Source organism: Heloderma suspectum, chromosome 2 (genome assembly GCF_057233095.1).
Source record: "Heloderma suspectum isolate Gila_16-S chromosome 2, 16-S_ref, whole genome shotgun sequence".
In the NCBI taxonomy this organism is placed as follows: domain Eukaryota; kingdom Metazoa; phylum Chordata; class Lepidosauria; order Squamata; family Helodermatidae; genus Heloderma; species Heloderma suspectum.
The window spans coordinates 110,474,884-110,491,783 of NC_139459.1; the positions used below are offsets into that span (position 1 = coordinate 110,474,884).

General features: G+C 43.3%; 1 protein-coding gene across 1 annotated transcript; it reads left to right on the plus strand.

Annotated features, from left to right (window-relative positions):
• The first annotated feature begins 845 nt into the window (after positions 1-845).
• On the plus strand, positions 846-16,042 carry TYRP1 (tyrosinase related protein 1). Its single transcript, XM_084832129.1, has 7 exons — positions 846-1,209; positions 4,730-5,052; positions 7,091-7,295; positions 8,880-9,047; positions 12,606-12,785; positions 14,334-14,480; positions 15,837-16,042. The coding sequence occupies exons 1-7, from the start codon at positions 846-848 to the stop codon at positions 16,040-16,042; spliced, it is 1,593 nt and encodes a 530-aa protein (XP_084688255.1).
• The last annotated feature ends 858 nt before the right edge of the window (positions 16,043-16,900 follow it).

The window sequence follows — 16,900 nt, forward strand, 5'->3', positions numbered from 1 at the left end:
AGAACAACCAGCCAAGAAGCGCTCAAGAATTCAGCAAAAATATAAACAAATAAATAAGGTACAAGACGGAGATCTTCTTTTAAAAAAAGTATTAGAAATTTTCAGTTCTAACAGAAAATAAGGATGATAAAATGCTAATGCATGCAATGGTTTCAATTCGGGGATTAGGGGCAATTTGGTGATACATCTACTCGAGCAGGAAAGTCTAATGATGTATCGCAAGCAAATGGCTGACAGGACGTCTGTGATCATTAGTGCATGGAAAGTTTCCTTCCTTGATGTCCTGGGAAACTATAAATGGGAGATCATACATAAATGTAATTGTGATTGTTTGTGTTGCAGTAAGGGATGTAGCAGGTGGTCTCAGGACAGAAATATCTGGATTAAAATGTACTCATATATGCAGAATCTCTGCCTTCTCAGACAAAGGTCTTTATAATTAAGTAATTTAGTGTAATGGTTTCTTTTCAACTTGCTGTCAATGAGTTTGCATCTTCCTGGTGTCTCAGGTCCTGTACTTAAGTCTGTGTGTCCACTGAGATCGGACCTGTTCTAGATGTTCTAAAAACTGACACTGCAATTGTTGATGTTGATGAAGATGATGATTGCATTAAACTATACTGAAAACACATGGAAAACAGATCTGAAGCAGACAGTGTTCATTTCCATAGGTGAAGCAATATCTTATGGCATTTTCTGCAGCATTTTAATTTCCTCCTCCTTTCTTATTCTTCCATTTTAGAGTTTGCATCACTAGACGGAAAATAAGTGAGCTTTCTGACTACTGGCTCACAAGAAAGGACACAACATCAGATCCTTGTTTTTGTTGAATCTGGACTTTTATTATGCATCTGTCCATGCTGCTTCTCTTCACCCTGTTCAGAGCAATGAGTGCTCAATTCCCCCGGCAGTGTGCCACAGTGGACGCACTGACACAAGGTGAATGTTGTCCTGACCTGTCTCCAGTGGTGATTCCTGGTTCGGACCGCTGTGGATGGTCTTCTGGAAGGGGTCAGTGTATACAAGTGATGGCAGATTCACGACCCCATGGACCCCAGTACATGCATGATGGTAGGGATGACCGTGAGCAGTGGCCTCTACGCTTCTTCAACCAAACCTGCCAGTGCAACAGAAACTTCTATGGATACAACTGTGGGTCCTGTCGACCTGGCTGGAGTGGACCTGCATGCGACCAGCAGACTCCAATAGGTAAAGACAATGACAATAAAGAGACCATATTCATACTTCTGTTATGCCTTTTAGCACAAAGCTGCCTCCTCCTTTGTAGGATGATTTCAGTATTTCTAATAGTTAATATTTATCTTTCACTGAAAATGCATTATCCATAATGATTCAGTTTCCAGAACTTCTGTGAACTTGCAAGCCAAATAACATGGAATTTCAAATGTGTTGACATATACCCTTACATATATTTTGATAGCAGAAGCTTTGAGTCTCTAAATCGTAAAGAAAAATATATTTTAAACAAATAAAGTATAAATAAATCACCTTTTGGAAAAGTATATATTATAATGACTGGGCTGGTAATATAGGGTCAAAGTCATTGCTTCTGAGTTCACTTTGAATTTGTAGGCCTGGCAATGGCCCTATTTTAACATCATTCTATCCTGGGCCGTGGGGAAAGGTGATCGATACGATTGAGATGATGCCATATTGTAATGGAGTTCCTTATGCAGGGAGCCAGAGATGTCCTGTTCCCTTGTCCTTCTAAGTTCTAATGCTTATATGGTATTAGCATCCCAGTTCCCAAATCCAAATGTCCAGCTGCAGGCTACATAGATGTGAAGATACCTATTCATTTGCGCACTGATGATTTGCACTAAGTTGGAAAGTAAGAGGGTGCAGGGACAGAGTTCAACATTTTTTAAGAATACGGGGGGAAGTATCCAAGACTGCTGCTCCACTTGCACCACTGATGTAGCACTAGCATAAGCAACCTCTAGCACAATGCAATAGTGTGTGTTGGAACAATGGGGTTTTGGGGGAAACCCATAACTTCAGTATATGCTATTGGCATTGTGCTAGAGAGGTCACTTATGCTATCAATGGTAGGGAAGTACGGATCATGTAAAATCTATTCTGTCTGTGTTTCATGGATTGTCAGGTACCTTTCTTTCCATTGTCCACCCATCAACAAAATTGGAAATTTTTGTTTCCAAATTTGTGCAGAAGTGAATTAGCGCAAGTGCACATTTTTGCACTTGCAAAAATATACAAATTCTGCTGGGAATGCACATTTTCACACTTTAGCCTATGGGGGAAATATGCATTTGTGGCTGTTTTTAAAAAAAAAAAAAAAATGCATATTTTTCGACAACAAAATTTGTGCAGAATTGGGGAAAGTTAGAAAATTGGTCTGCAAGTCTGTGGAATCTGAGCAACAAGGGGGGAAATCAGTCCACTGCTGAATCTGCAGGTCAGATTTATGACAATCTGAACTCATTTGTTTCCATTGCAGATTTCCGACATCCCTAATCAATGGCGTAAGCAGAGCGGCAGCATTGGAAACTGCCCTGAGTTATTAAAATTGTTTGTTAAATGATAACAGATATAGAATGAGATCTTGGTGTCAATGTGGATGATTTTCTCAATATACAGCAGATACCAGAAAGGGAAACAAAATGCTAGTGATTGCTAGAAAAGACACAGAAAATCGTTCAGAAATCATCAGAGTGATGCTATGTAAAATCAATGGTGCATCATCCACATACTGAGTTCTGTAAGCTGGTTTGTTCACTTCTTTAAAAGAAGACATTCAGAGAAGGTCAGCAAAAAGGATCAGGGAGGCACTGAGGAAAGGCTGCAGAAGCAAAATAGGGGCCCTTCAGTGTACAAAAGAGACAATTAAAGAGGGTATTATTGTAATACATAAGATTACAAGCAGATTGGAATTTGTAAATAGGGCTGATTTACTTATCCTGTGAGAGTATACCTGAGGCCAGTGGAATTACAAGTGGTTCTTCATTTTGGTACCTCCTAATTGCAAGTTGTTATTCATCTTGGTACCTCTTACACACATGTGACCACTGATTTTAGGGATCAAGATATGTGAAAATGGCCTGTTCCAGGCGTGTCCACACAGCAGATTTCGATGCTCTTTGCTTGTCAACTCAGTGCATTACCAGAAATATGGAAAGTGGAAAAAAAAGCTTCCTTCCTCATTATATTTATCTCCCACCTTCCTCCAGGGAACTCTCCATGGTTCTCCATCCACCATTTTATCCTCACAGCAACCCTGAGGGATAGGTTAGGTTGAGATATGGTGACTGGCCCAGACAGCTTCATGTCCGAGTGGGGATTTGAATCTGGGTCAATCTGGCCAAGGTCGACACTCAATCTACTTTATTGCGCTCTGGTGCTGTTTTAGTGGATACAACTCTGTATTTTAAACTCCTGCACTGCTGCTAGGTTTTATTGTGGTTGTATTGTTATATTGTGGTTTTAATGTTCTATATATTTTAAGTTGTTTTATTGTGCGTTGTTTGGTTTTAATTTTTGTGAACCGCCCAGAGAGCTTTGGCTATTGGGCGGTATAGAAATGAAATAAATAAATAAATAATAAACTCTGCACAGCAGTACTGTGAGAAGTGGCAAGCCGACTACACAGCCCGCTCTCCCCACACAATTCCCCTGCTAAACTTGTAGAACAGCTGGGGAGAATTCCTGGCTGAAGAAGACCCCATCAACACATGCGGAATTAGATGTACTTATGTGTTGATTGTTGAGTTAGACAATCCCCTGAAGGGGACTGTAGAGTTCTCTGGGTCTTATATGGGTGCTGGTCTCTATGGAAAATGTGGATAAAAAGACACCTAAGCAGTTTATTATTAAATGTCTCCTGTATCTTCTCATTCTGGAGTTTATCAATAACATTGACATGACTGATAATGGGCTCATCAGGTAAGAGATCCCTGCTGTTTCATCACCGTTTGTTTTTTTTAATGGTTTAATAACAGATGGATGGGCTAACAAGAAGAAATGCAAACATCCCAGTTCTGAATTCTCAACTTACTCTTTTTTAAAAGGTTGTTTAACTTTCTTAAAGTTCTGAGCCTAGAAGCAGAATAGAGGGTTTTACCTTTCACCACCATCCAGGTTTTAGTTTTACCACGGACTACCCTAGTGTCAGAATGGCTTTCAGCCTGTAATGCAGGGGTGGGCAACTTTAGGAGGTCCAAGTGCCACTTTGCCCCCCACCCCAGACACTCCCCCCCTCGTGGGTGCTGAAAGCAGGGGTGGGTGGGTAAAAATGGTATCCGATGCTGCTATGGAGCACCAATAGGGTCAAAGTTAGCTTGCAAACAAGATAATTTGGCCCTTTGGGGAGTGTGTGGCAACTCCAGCGGCCTGTGTATGTGTGTGTGTGTGATTTTGAGGGTTTCCCTGAATTTCCAGGGTTGGTGGGGGCCATACTGGGGGGCTGCAGGGAGCCACATGTTGCCCAACCCAGCTGTAATGTGAATGTGAGGTTTGTAATGCCAGTAATACTCAAAACAGTGAGACCCAGGCCTCAAGATCTAGACATAGGCATGATATTGACAACAATCATATACCTTGGCAGAAGCCAAATTCTGAATTTGAATGCTTGGATATCATTGACCTTGATATTCCTTTTGAAATAGTTAATTGATACGATGTGTGGAACATCAATCTTATATTTACACTTATTTTCATTCCTTAGTACTCCTTATTTTTTTTCAATTTTTAGTCAGAAGAAACCTTCTGGATCTGAGTAATGAGGAAAGGAATCGGTTTCTAAGGGTCTTGCAGCAAGCCAAGAATACTGTGCACCCTGACATTGTGATTGCCACAAGGAGACGTGAAGAGATAATGGGCCCTGGTGGCAATACACCACGATTTGAGAATGTGACCATTTATAATTACTTTGTGTGGTCCCATTATTACTCTGTCAGAAAAACATTCCTTGGACCAGGCCAGCAGAGTTTTGGTGGAATAGATTTCTCCCATGAAGGGCCAGCATTTCTCACCTGGCATAGATACCATCTACTACAGCTGGAGAGAGACATTCAGGTAAAATTTCTGTTATTTGCATCCTATGCTGTCAAGGTGAAGCATTTCTACACAAAGCATTTAGTGTGCATGTGTCATTTCCCACTCCCAATAGTTTATGGGCTCTTTAGATGACAACGTGACCCTCCAGTTTCACCTCTGTTTTTGAAGAGCACTCTTGGTGGGGGGTGTTTGTTTGTTTGTTTGTTTGTTTTTTAGAGCATGGAAAATGTGGCATGTAATTGTGAAAGTGAAGGAATGTGGGATTTTCTCTTGTGTATTTGCACTATTCCACTATCCTACAGTGCCACCAAGAGGTTATGTAGCAGAAAGGCAGGAAAGGAAACACTCATCATGCAGTGCTCGGATCCCAATTCTGTGACAAAACTGAAAGTAGATACAGCGGATTAACAGCCTCGTATAGAAAAGCCCATCAAGAATGGAGAGGTTTTCAAACGTCTCCCTCTGAGTCAACATTCCAACTGCAAGCCTTGATGCAACTTCAAATAATTTCAGTTCAAGGCCAGGCTTTTGAACAAGTTCAGTTTAATTTTCAATTTAGGGACTTCCTTTCCATAGGCTATGTATGGTGGCCATGTATCCTACTTATTGAGGATAGTTCTTTCTTTTTAAGAGCTGGCAGAGGACAGTCCTCTATTTGACACAGGTATCTGATTAGACATAGGGTCCAACCAGGCATAACAAGAGACATGGAACTGCTGCTGCCCGTTCTCTTCCCTGCAATATCTACTTTGACACAACCTGGAATGTGTCATCACCATGCTGTACCTTTCCCTGCCCCCACCCACCTCAGATTATTCCCTGGTAGGCCAGGGAAAGGCACAATACAGAGTTTTCATGCCATTCATTGTGCAAATCATGACATTACTGAGAAGGGAAGGGAAGAGACACAGAGCAGCAGTAGATCCATGTCTCTTGTAACGCTTAGTAGGCCCTTATTGAAAGCTACCTGTCAGACAGTTCACATGATTCAATCGTCTCTTTTCTAAACTGCTCTTTTCCTTATGGGTTTTCCTAATGTTGCCCTCAACGTATCATTTTTCCCTTCACTATTCCTCTCCTTCTCTATCCTTCTATGTACCACCACACTCTCAGGTTTTCATCCATCCTCTTAGTCCATTGAAAGTTCTCCATGGGTTAGCACACACACACATCTTGATGACCGAAGCATCAAGCAATGATTTGCATGTATTAATGAACTATTACAGATTAATCATCACAAACAGGACTTTCTTATCATCCAGTGTCCACTCAAACATAATTCTTCTCAGTAGAGTTAGCTACAAGTCATCTAGTGTTGGGTGGATGGTCAAGGAATGAGAAAGCAAGTGATGTACATACATGTGTGAATCACCCATCCCTGAATATAGTTCTACTGAAGTCAATGGGAAGCTTGCACATAATCACTATAATGAAATATAGGTGGCATGTTGTCTCGCAGAGTTGTGGGATGCAGAAAACAGTGGATATTTGCATGCATAAGGTCCCAAGTTCAGTCCCTGGCATCTCCAAGTATAGCTGGAAAAGAACCATAGCCAGTTAGTGTAGATGAGGGGTTGGTGGAAGGTAGATCTCCAGTTTTGGACATAAACACCCAGAAGGCTCTGCTAGCATGGCCAATGGTCAAGAATGCTAGGAATTGAAGTCCAAAACATCTGGAGATCTACTTTCTGCCAACCCCTGGTGTAGACACTACTGAGCTAGATGGACCAATGTCCTGACTATTGGTTTATTTTAGGAAATTTCTATATTGCTTTTCATTTTTTTAAAAAAAAAATCAAAGCAGTTTATAAGGCAGCTTCCCATTTATGGAAAAAATAATAGGGACGGGAACAGGGAAATGTCCAATATTTTGGTGGGAAGGAACCATATTATTGGCCACATATTCAAAATTTACCAGAGTAGCATAGAAAGAAGTAAAAGAGAACTGCTAGCCTACCATTGTGGTAATGTTTTAACCATCTCAGAATCTCAGCTGGTTATGTCTGCAACTTCAACACAATGTAGCTCACCATTAATCCGGTCTTCTCTTCAACAGGATATGCTCCAGGATTCTTCTTTTGCACTTCCCTACTGGAACTTTGCAACAGGTAGAAACACCTGTGATATCTGCACAGATGATCTAATGGGAGCTAGAAGCAACTTTGATGCCTCTCTTATAAGCCAAAACTCTATCTTCTCTCAATGGCGTGTTTTGTGTGAGGATATTGACGACTACGATACTCTGGGAACCATTTGCAACAGTAAGCCTAGATTCTTCTACTTAGCTGTTGCTAGGCCACTTTCTCACAGAACTTTAGCAGATTCCAGGCCATTTTACAGATTCTGCTTGGCTTTGATATAAAATCTACCTGCCATCACCCTTATCTTAATCTCAAAAAGAAGATGTTACATGTTATTTTCAGAGCGTTCGAGGATGGGAAAGCTCTTTTATAATTAATCAAGACCGGTCAGGTAGCATGTGAAACGTCTCAGCTTTGGAGACCTGAGGAAAGTCCAGCTGTCTCACAGATTTCTAACTGCGGTGCAAAAACTAGGATTTGGGCAAGTGAGTCTTGCTCCAAGTATCCCTGATGAAAGCAATATAAGGGCTTGCTCTTTGCACCCCAAGGATTCACCAGGTATGGAAGTCAAGGCCTGCACTACTTTCGTAACCCATCAAGGAGGATTGAGCCCACCAGCCATGTAATGTCACCAGCCAGGTGTTTGAGAACTCCTTAACCCACCAGCAAAAGAGAAGGGTACTGTATATGGCACATGGGCTGCACTCACTTTGGTGGGTTGCCAGTTCCCCTATCCCAGTCCATTTCTGCAAGCAGGAACAGCAGACCTTCTGCCATTTGGCTGCACCGAAAGAAAGAAGAAAAGCACAAACACACCATCCATATTGTACAGTAACGTAGCTGGTGGATCCTTTGCCATCTTGCGCCCAACCCTTCCAGAATGATCAAAGACTTCTGACTCTTCCTGGTTCTGAAAGAGAACTCGGAAGTAGCAGGGAGGGATAAATAGAGAGTCTAAGCGGACGCTGTTATCTCTGATGTCAGTGGGATGGTGAATCTGCTCCAGGTTTCAGTCAGAACCAGTTAGAACTCTAAAGGAACTATCCGAGGTGCAGAAGAACCTTGGATAGCTCCTTTAGAGTTCTGACTGGTTCTGACTGAAACCCAGAGCAGATCCACTGCCCTACTGAGATCAGAGACACCAGTCTCCACTGCTCAAATCACTTAAATAATGCCATAGCAATCCTTACCACAACACAGTAAACTAGGTTAATATTATTATTGCTGTACTGCGGAAAGAAGATGATAGCTTGCCAGGCAGTGCAAGCCTATCCATGTCTACTCAAAAGTAAGTCCCACTGAATTCCATGAGACTTACTGACAGGTAAGGGTGTACAGAATTGCAGTCTGAGGCCACCTACTGGGTTCACAGCAGAAGCAAGATCTGAGCAGGGGCCTTCCTGCCTCACAGGTCGGTCTATTGGCACTTCAAGGCAATAGGTTTCAACCTTATACCTAGCAATGAGTTTTAATTGCATAGTTATCCCCCCTACCTCATTCCAGTATAACTATTCCCAAGGCAGCAAAGCTATGGCCCTCACATGTATGTCTGGGATCTGATGCCCTGGCAACTAAAAATCACTTACAATAGCCAAAGTGCTCTTGTGGTACACAGGGATAATGCAGAGTGGCCTTACCTAAAATCTAAAGACACTGCTGTTTTGCCTAAGTCTGGCTCATCATTGTATTTCCTAGATTTTGTAATAATCCCTGTAACACATTAAACTTTTGCCCTCTTCTTTTTTCCCCTCATTCATGTGCCAGGCACAGAAGGTGGTCCAATCAGACGAAACCCTGCTGGAAATGTTGCCCGGCCAATGGTGCAGCGCCTCCCTGAGCCACAGGATGTTGCTCTTTGCTTAGAAGTCGGATTATTTGATACGCCTCCCTTCTATTCAAATTCAACGGACAGTTTTCGTAATACACTGGAAGGCAAGTAACTCTCGGACAAAAGGTCTGGAAACAGAGGAACGATATCCGTTGTGCTCATAGAGTTTGTATTGAACAAAACAGGTCAAAGCCTTTTGCAGAAAGAAAGAAAGAAAGAAAGAAAGAAAGAAAGAAAGAAAGAAAGAAAGACAGACAGACAGACAGACAGACATTTCGGAAATCACATTTTTTCTTCTTCAGCTCCATAATTATGTGAGGAATCCAAGGTCTGGAAACAAATAGCATGCGATGGGATACCCTTATATTATTCACCAGGTTTTCCCAAACTGCAATAGCTGAGAAAGGATGCCCTTTGTTTTAAAAAGGAGAGAAAAACCATGAATCACCTACTGTATCATTTTTCCCCAGATAGGAAAATATGATGTCTTGTCATCATTGACAAATAATATTTTCCATGGCTAAATATTGGTTTACAGCAAAGAGCACTTTTCATCCTGATATACTGATCCACCATAAAAAGAATTGCCTAATAGCACCACCACCAACAAAGTTTTTGGCATTCCGTACTTTAGTTTCACACATCATCACATGCACCTCATTCTCTCCCCACCACACACATACACACAGTGCTGGAGCTGTTCCTTCCTTCAGGGACTGCCACTTCAGGCTGTCCGGGTGCCTTGAAGCAGCGGCTGCCAAGGAAGCCGGCCCCATTCCCGCGAGCCTCTCACCTTTCCCAACAGGAAAGGTGGGGGCACAGGGAGCCTTCAGGAACCAGTAGCTGTCAGGGTTCCTTTAGCCCCCACTTTATTTCAGTGCCAAAGACAAACTCAGACGAGAGGCTTCAGTCTACAGCTTTTAATCCATTACTACACAGGGTCAAGCAGATGCAAATTCTCAGTGACTTTCAGTATACAAAGGAATGCCTTCAGGGAAATTCAAAAGGTAGTTAAGAGAGTTGCCTGCCATTTGAAGAGGAAAGTGGACTCACAAGGCTACCTTAACCCTCTGTCTCGTGAGGTCTCTGAGTGCAGCTTCTCATGCAAGACCAATTGGGTAGACCATCTAAGTTCCACCCCTGCCTTCTCCCTCTTTGATCTGCATCTGCGCCTGGCGTCTATTAGATCAGATTCTCCACACCCCACCTCCTTCTGTTCGCTGTCTCTCACAGGGGTGTGTGGAGAGGAACCCTCATCCTCAGCCAGCTGGGTGTTTGTAACCTGAGAAGCCAGCCCAGTCATGTCCGGACTAGCCTCCCCCATGTCTGGTGGTTCTCCTTCAGAATCTGAACTGCTATTTCACTCCCTGCACTCAGAAACACCCCTAACAGTTTCATGGTGCCTGGAGTGCCTTGAAGTGGTGAATCCCAAAGGAGCCAACTCCGCATGCCTCTCACCTTTCCCAAGGGATGCATAGAGGCCACTGGTGGCTTGTGGCTCCAATGTCAGTGGGGCTGTGAATCTGGTCTGGGTTTCATTCAGAACTTTAAAAGAGTTATCCAAGGTACTGAACTCAATCCCCCAAATAGGTTCAGCACCTTGGATAGCTCCTTTAGAGTTCTGACTGAAACCCAGAGCAGATTCTGACTGAAACCCAACAGCCTCCACTGATATAGCCTCTTATGGAAGGAGTGGGGGCTTTGGAGAAGAGGAGGAGCTTCCGCAGGGCAGGTGGGGAGCTATCACGGAGCCCCCCACCCCTTATGTACATTATTATTTACTGTTTTCCCGACAGCTCACAAGTATAAAGAAAAGAAAGCAGATAAAACACCATTTAGGATGGCCTTTCAGTAACATAGCAATATATCAGCACAAGAATAGCCATTATGTGCATGACCCCCTGATAATTCCCACTAATAGCCCAAATGTGGGATGCAAATCAAAGTCAATTTTCTCTTGAAGAAACTTCATCTTTACTGTGATCCTAAAGCGAGCAAAGCTAATTTTATCTTACAAGCTAATAATCCCTAGCTAGTAAGAGAGTGAGATCAGCAGATCGAGTTGGATCCAACCACATATTATGGTGTGAGGCGCAATATCTGGAAGGAAGGAAGGAAGGAAGGGAGATCCCAGAACTTCAGCCACTGCTCTGATGGTGTGGATACCAGGAGCACACAAACAGTTCTTTATCGCGGTTATTGCCTTTTCAGGACATTGCATTTCCATAGAACTCTGCAGTGCATGTGGGTATCTGCGTCGCTTTCTTTGGTTCCTGAACCTCACAATCTGGCAATAGCTGATAGTGAAATACAGTTGGTATTTCATTTTTTTACTTTCTTACACAGTTACTTACAAGCATTGACATGCATGGTGCTTTACAAGGCTTCACAAACAAAACGACCGGTCCCTGCCCTGAAAGCACTGACCATTTAAACGTTGGCAGTGGGGTAGACAGCAGATGGAGGAGAAGGGTGGGTAAGTCAAGGGCAGTAAGGGATGGGTGCAAAGGCATTTACTCGTGATTGGGCTTGGTGGCGTTTGGGGGTACAGTTTGGGATGAGTATTTTGTGGTAGGGCTCTAAAAAGAGAGTCAGGCACCAACTATATCAGGGATACAGAACATTATTTGGGTGGGTGCCCAGATTGCCCCCCACCAGACACTATGCAGGCCAGATGATGTCAATGGGCATAGCCACACCCACAGATGTTCATCACCCTGCCCCCTGGCCATTGGGAAGAGGAGAGAAGAGAATTCCAAGGCCCATCCCCTTGCAGGAACCCCAGGAGGTGCCATGGGCTGAATTGGGGACCCCAGAGACCCAGATAGAACCTGCACACTGAGGGTTCTGCACCCCAGAGATACATTTCTAAAGATGGAGTTCTAGGAATAAGGAGCAGCAAGATTAATTGGACAGAGATATTCAAGACGTACAACACCTTGGGGCATGGTATCACTGCAGGAATGAAGCTCAAAGGAAGAGACACCTCACTTTGCTTGCACAGCAAATACATGAACAAGCAAAACACTTCTTATTCATCTTTCGTTATCAGATTACTAGGATTCACTGAATCTCAAAATTGACTTCCCCTGGGAAATAGCAGTCATATGTTTAAGGCACGGATGAGGAACCATATTTCCTCTGTGGGCTGGCTTGTGCCCCCAGACCCTTCCACAGGCCAGATGATATCAGGGGGAAGCCCCTACCAGTGATATCATGGGTGAGACCCCATCCCATCATTGGATCTCCAGGGTCCCCATTGGCGGGGGGAGGAAGGAAAGCAGCATGCAGGGGATCAAAGATGACAGATCAGGGATTACAAGGGGGTTCCTCTCCCCACTTCCTTCCCAAGGCCCCACTAGCCTCCAGTTCTGGTGGTGTGGCTTGGGGAGGGGAGTGGGTAAGTCCCACAGAAGGAGCCCAAGCCTCTAAGGGCCAGATGGGAGACTTTCATGGGCCAGATTAGGCCTGCAGATCAGAGGTTCCCCATCCCTGATTTAAGGAGTCAATTAATGGGAGAAGCTATGTGATTTCCTTAAATAAGTCAAGAGAGCTGCCTGACATCATGCCATACCAAATTATATCCAGCTGGAAATGGTGCTGTGGAAGAAGATTTCCACTACTGACTCCAACCTGTGCCTCTTCTTTCTTTTTATGCTCAGGCTATAGCAATCCCTCAGGAAAGTACGACCCAGCGGTACGCAGTCTCCACAACCTGGCCCATCTGTTTTTGAATGGCACTGGAGGGCAAACCTACTTGTCCCCAAATGATCCTGTTTTTGTCCTCCTGCACACCTTTACCGATGCTCTCTTTGATGAATGGCTGAGGAGGCATAATCCTGGTGAGATGTTTTGGCTTATGCTATTTCCCCACAATCGAATCAAAGAAAATGATTTACCCACTGCAACGCATTGACCTGATTCTCACCCAGTACAGTGCCTGAGATAAATTGGCCAGCTCCCTACCAAGGCCATAATCCCAGTGCAGCAGCACAGCCAGGCTCAGAGCTCCGTGGCACAACTGTATCCTTTTCCTCCTGTCTCTGGAAGCAGAATAAAATGCTGCCATAAACGTATTTGTTGATGATGCAGGACAAATCACACCAAGGGATCACAAGAACTTGTGGCATTTTTCCACGTCAGCTGATCAGAATAACGGGTATTGATGTTCTTTGTTTCCATTTCATAACTTCACAAATGTAGGCCAGGCACTGCTATTCATAACCCATCCCCCACAGCCCCCCCAAAAGAGAAAAGCAAAGCACATATTTTCAGGTAGTCTTTAAAATTCATACAGCAATGGTTTTTCATAGCAACTCAAGTGGCCACACAGGCAAGTTCCAACGACCTGTTTTGCTGCAGTAAAATCACATAAGTTCATGTCATGTTCCCTTAACAAATACAAAACAAAAGCAGATGGCATGGCAGGCGGTAGGCAGTCTCTTTATCGGTCTGGGCAAAGGCAGAGCAAAAGAATGGAGAGGGAAGCGTATAGGGTTGTATCAAATGTTCGTCTAAATCCCATTTATTTCAATGGAACTCCTCTAAGTAGGACTAACACTGGAGACAGCCCATAAGCTCCAGAGCAGGCTTGAAGGCAATGGTTTTTCAATTGCATTTTGGGGATCCTCAGAAGATTATCTGGGAAGACTATTAATGAGTGATAAATTTCCTTGATCAACTATTTGTCCACCTTTACTGCTTTTCCCCTGCAATGAAAAGTGTTAGACATGAGGGCATTCTCAGTTTGTGTGAGGTAACAGTGAGGCCAGATGGATCCCACTGGTATCCCTCATGCATTTTAGAACATGCTCCAGAACACAATCCACAGAGGTTCTGTAGAAGATGCACAGGGGCTCCTCAGTCAAGGGACCAAAGGGTTAATTAATGGTAGGACGTTTGAAGAAACAAGGCCCTGTGTGTGTTTTTGTCTTGCAAATCCTTGTCCTGGTTGTTGTCATGGTGATCATATTCCTTTTATAGTGTTGACCTTCTACCTCAAGAACCAATGTCTGCTTGACATATGGGATGATAGCATTTGTACTGAGCCTGTCCTTGACCCTGCCGTTAACTTTGAGAGCCATAATATATACAAAAGGATGGATGGTTCTTCTTCATAGGAACAAATTTCTTATTACTTATTCCTGAAGGCTAAGATAGTGAAGCTAAATACTGGTTCAAAGACTGACCATCTAGGAGTCATTTTATTAATGTTGTTACCCATAGCCACATTAATAAAATGGATCCTAGATAGTCAGTCCAAATGTTTAGCCCCACCTTATCTTGGCCTTCAATCATAAGTAATAAGAATCTGGTTCCTATGAAGAAGAGCCATATCAAGCTACCCATATCAGGTTCTTGAAACTGAGCAAACTCGTTTTTTTCTTTAGATATCTCAATATACCCACTAGAGAATGCCCCCATTGGACATAACAGACGATACAACATGGTACCATTCTGGCCCCCTGTGACCAACAATGAGATGTTTGTTACAGCACCAGAAAATCTGGGCTACAGTTATGAAGTTCAGTGGCCAAGTAAGTTATGTGACCTCTCCTTTTTATATATATAACACACTCTTTTTCTTCTCTGGTTAAGTGGTTCAACAGTTGGCTTACTAGTATTTACAAATGTATTATGTGTGAAATAACTCCAAGGGTTGTTCTCATTTCCACCGTTGCTTTGTCTTGGATAGTATCCATCAAATGCCAGTTGGAGCACATCAAAAGTACTGGTTTTTCAATCTATGTTGCCTTCTTGACTGGTATTAATCAACAAAGAAATGGTGGGGCAGGGGAAGAAAAATTGCTCGTTGGAGTCCATGGAGAAAACAAGCACCCCAAAACAAAGAAGAACAGGCCCATAACGATACACTATCCATTGACTAGAGTTACTTTGCCCCTTATTCAGTTTGCCAATGATTTCTGGCTGAGAGTTCTGATTCAGAGTCCCAACCAGTCCGGCTCTTTCCTAAGAAGTCAGTTGGGGTATATACATGCACAAGTTCTGACACTTCTCATGATTGTCTCTAAATAAAGGGTGTTTCCTTGTTCTGATTTAGATTTACAGAGCAAGCAGTTCAGGATGAATTAGTTGAATTAAGCCTCTTAGGCTGCAATCCTATTCACACTTACAAGGGAGTAAGCCACATTGTACTCAATGGGATTTGCTTCTCAGTAAACCTGCATAGGATGGCATTGTTAGGGAGACATCACCCATAACACAATTCCTGAGCTGGCAAGACCAGTGCAATCTATTGCTGTGGAATTCAGGCATCTCCATGGGACATATTCCAGAAGAGGAACTTCTAGTAGGATATAGCTGCGATAAATAGTAAATTGATTGGGACTTTGTAATCCCTGCGATCTCTAAAGCCATGGGTCCGCATTATATGGCCCATGGGAAGGTCCTTTTTGGAGGGTCCTCTCCTGCTGCTGGAACGTTGTGGTAGGGGAGCAGCAGCAATAAAAGCAGCAATTTGCCACCGAAATTTGACAGCGGTGGCAAAAAAAGCAGCGGATTGCTACTGAAATTTGGCAGCATGGCACTGACAAAGAAACGGGTATTCTGCATGACGAGGCACATGGGGAGTGCGGGCCTTGTTTTCAAGCAAAATCATGCTCCTGGAAGCCTTTTGCTTGAAATAAGGTGTGTGCTCCCCACATGCCTTGTTCTAAAGGAATCTGGCAGCTTTTTACAGCTGCTACACTGCCAAATTTCAGTGGCAAAAAAGGCAGTGCAGCAGCAATTTCTGCATTGCGGGGAGGAATTGGTCCCTGGACCCACCAGAGTTGCCCACCCCTGCTCTAAAGCAGGGTATCCAGCAGATCAGCCTTTTATCTTCATCATTCAAGACTTTAACACCCTGTGCCCTTTCTTCTGCTTGTTTCTAGCTCGGGCTCTCCAAGTCACTGAAATCATAACGATTGCCATTGTAACCGCACTGATCCTGGTCGCCATTATATTTGCCGGTGCCACGTGTATAGTTCATGCCAGGAGAAAGAGGGATGAGCTTCATCAGCCTCTTCTCACTGATCAGTACCAGACCTATTCAGACGATTATGACAGCATACCCACCCCAAGCCAGTCTGTGGTGTGAAGTGGCAGCTGCTTACCTGAGCTCTGTGACATCTGTTCTTTCTGATCTAATTGACAATAAAGAATATTAAGCATGACAAAACCTTGCTAGGTCTTATCACCAGGGAAATCTCAAGTCATTTGTGTCAGTAATATGTTTTCTTTGTTAAGAGCTGCTAAGAATTCCCCCTGGTTTCACCTACTGCCCACCTTAGCCACGGTAGGAAATAAATGCCTTGCATCTCCAGATTGTAAGAGGCTGATGGCAAACATTTCATACGGAGGCTTGAGCTAATTACTGAGTAGCTTTTCCCATTTAGGGTTGCTTTTTTTTAGAGTCGGATTCTTTTGTTCTGCATGTGGAGAATTATGCAAAGATTAGGGTTGAGCTCAAATGAGAGGGTGACTTCCTTTAACATTATCCACAGAATAGAAAAGCACCCACCCTTTCAACAATTTGTTGTGGATTACAGAAAAAGGGGATGAATGTGTTCACCTCACTCTGAATGGACTGTGTTTGCCCTCAGTGACCCCTGATTGACTAAGATCACCCATGTGACCAGTCGAGGAAGCATTGCTTTCATTCTAAATTGGCTTTGTTTTCCCATAGTGAAATCAGCTTTCAGTCAAATCTAATTGGCTATTATAACATTCTTGTGTCATCACATTCACTCCCCGATGGCTGGGATAACTTTAAGAAAAAGGAAGAAAAAATCCTAGCTAGGAAAAATAGCACAGAAGCTGCAGCAGGTAGGTAATATAATGGCAACAAACAGCTTTACACACACGCAAAGCAACACTCACACATTTCGTGGGTTTTTCACAAAATATATCTGCCCTCCTCAACAGTGCTTTCAGCCCTAAAATCAAAATGCATGAA

Coding starts and splice junctions, on each gene's coding strand:
- TYRP1 (XM_084832129.1), top strand. CDS start 846: ATGCATCTGTCCATGCTGCTTCTCTTCACCCTGTTCAGAGCAATGAGT. Junction 1,210..4,729: donor CGACCAGCAGACTCCAATAG/GTAAAGACAATG, acceptor TTCAATTTTTAG/TCAGAAGAAACCTTCTGGAT. Junction 14,481..15,836: donor TTATGAAGTTCAGTGGCCAA/GTAAGTTATGTG, acceptor GCTTGTTTCTAG/CTCGGGCTCTCCAAGTCACT.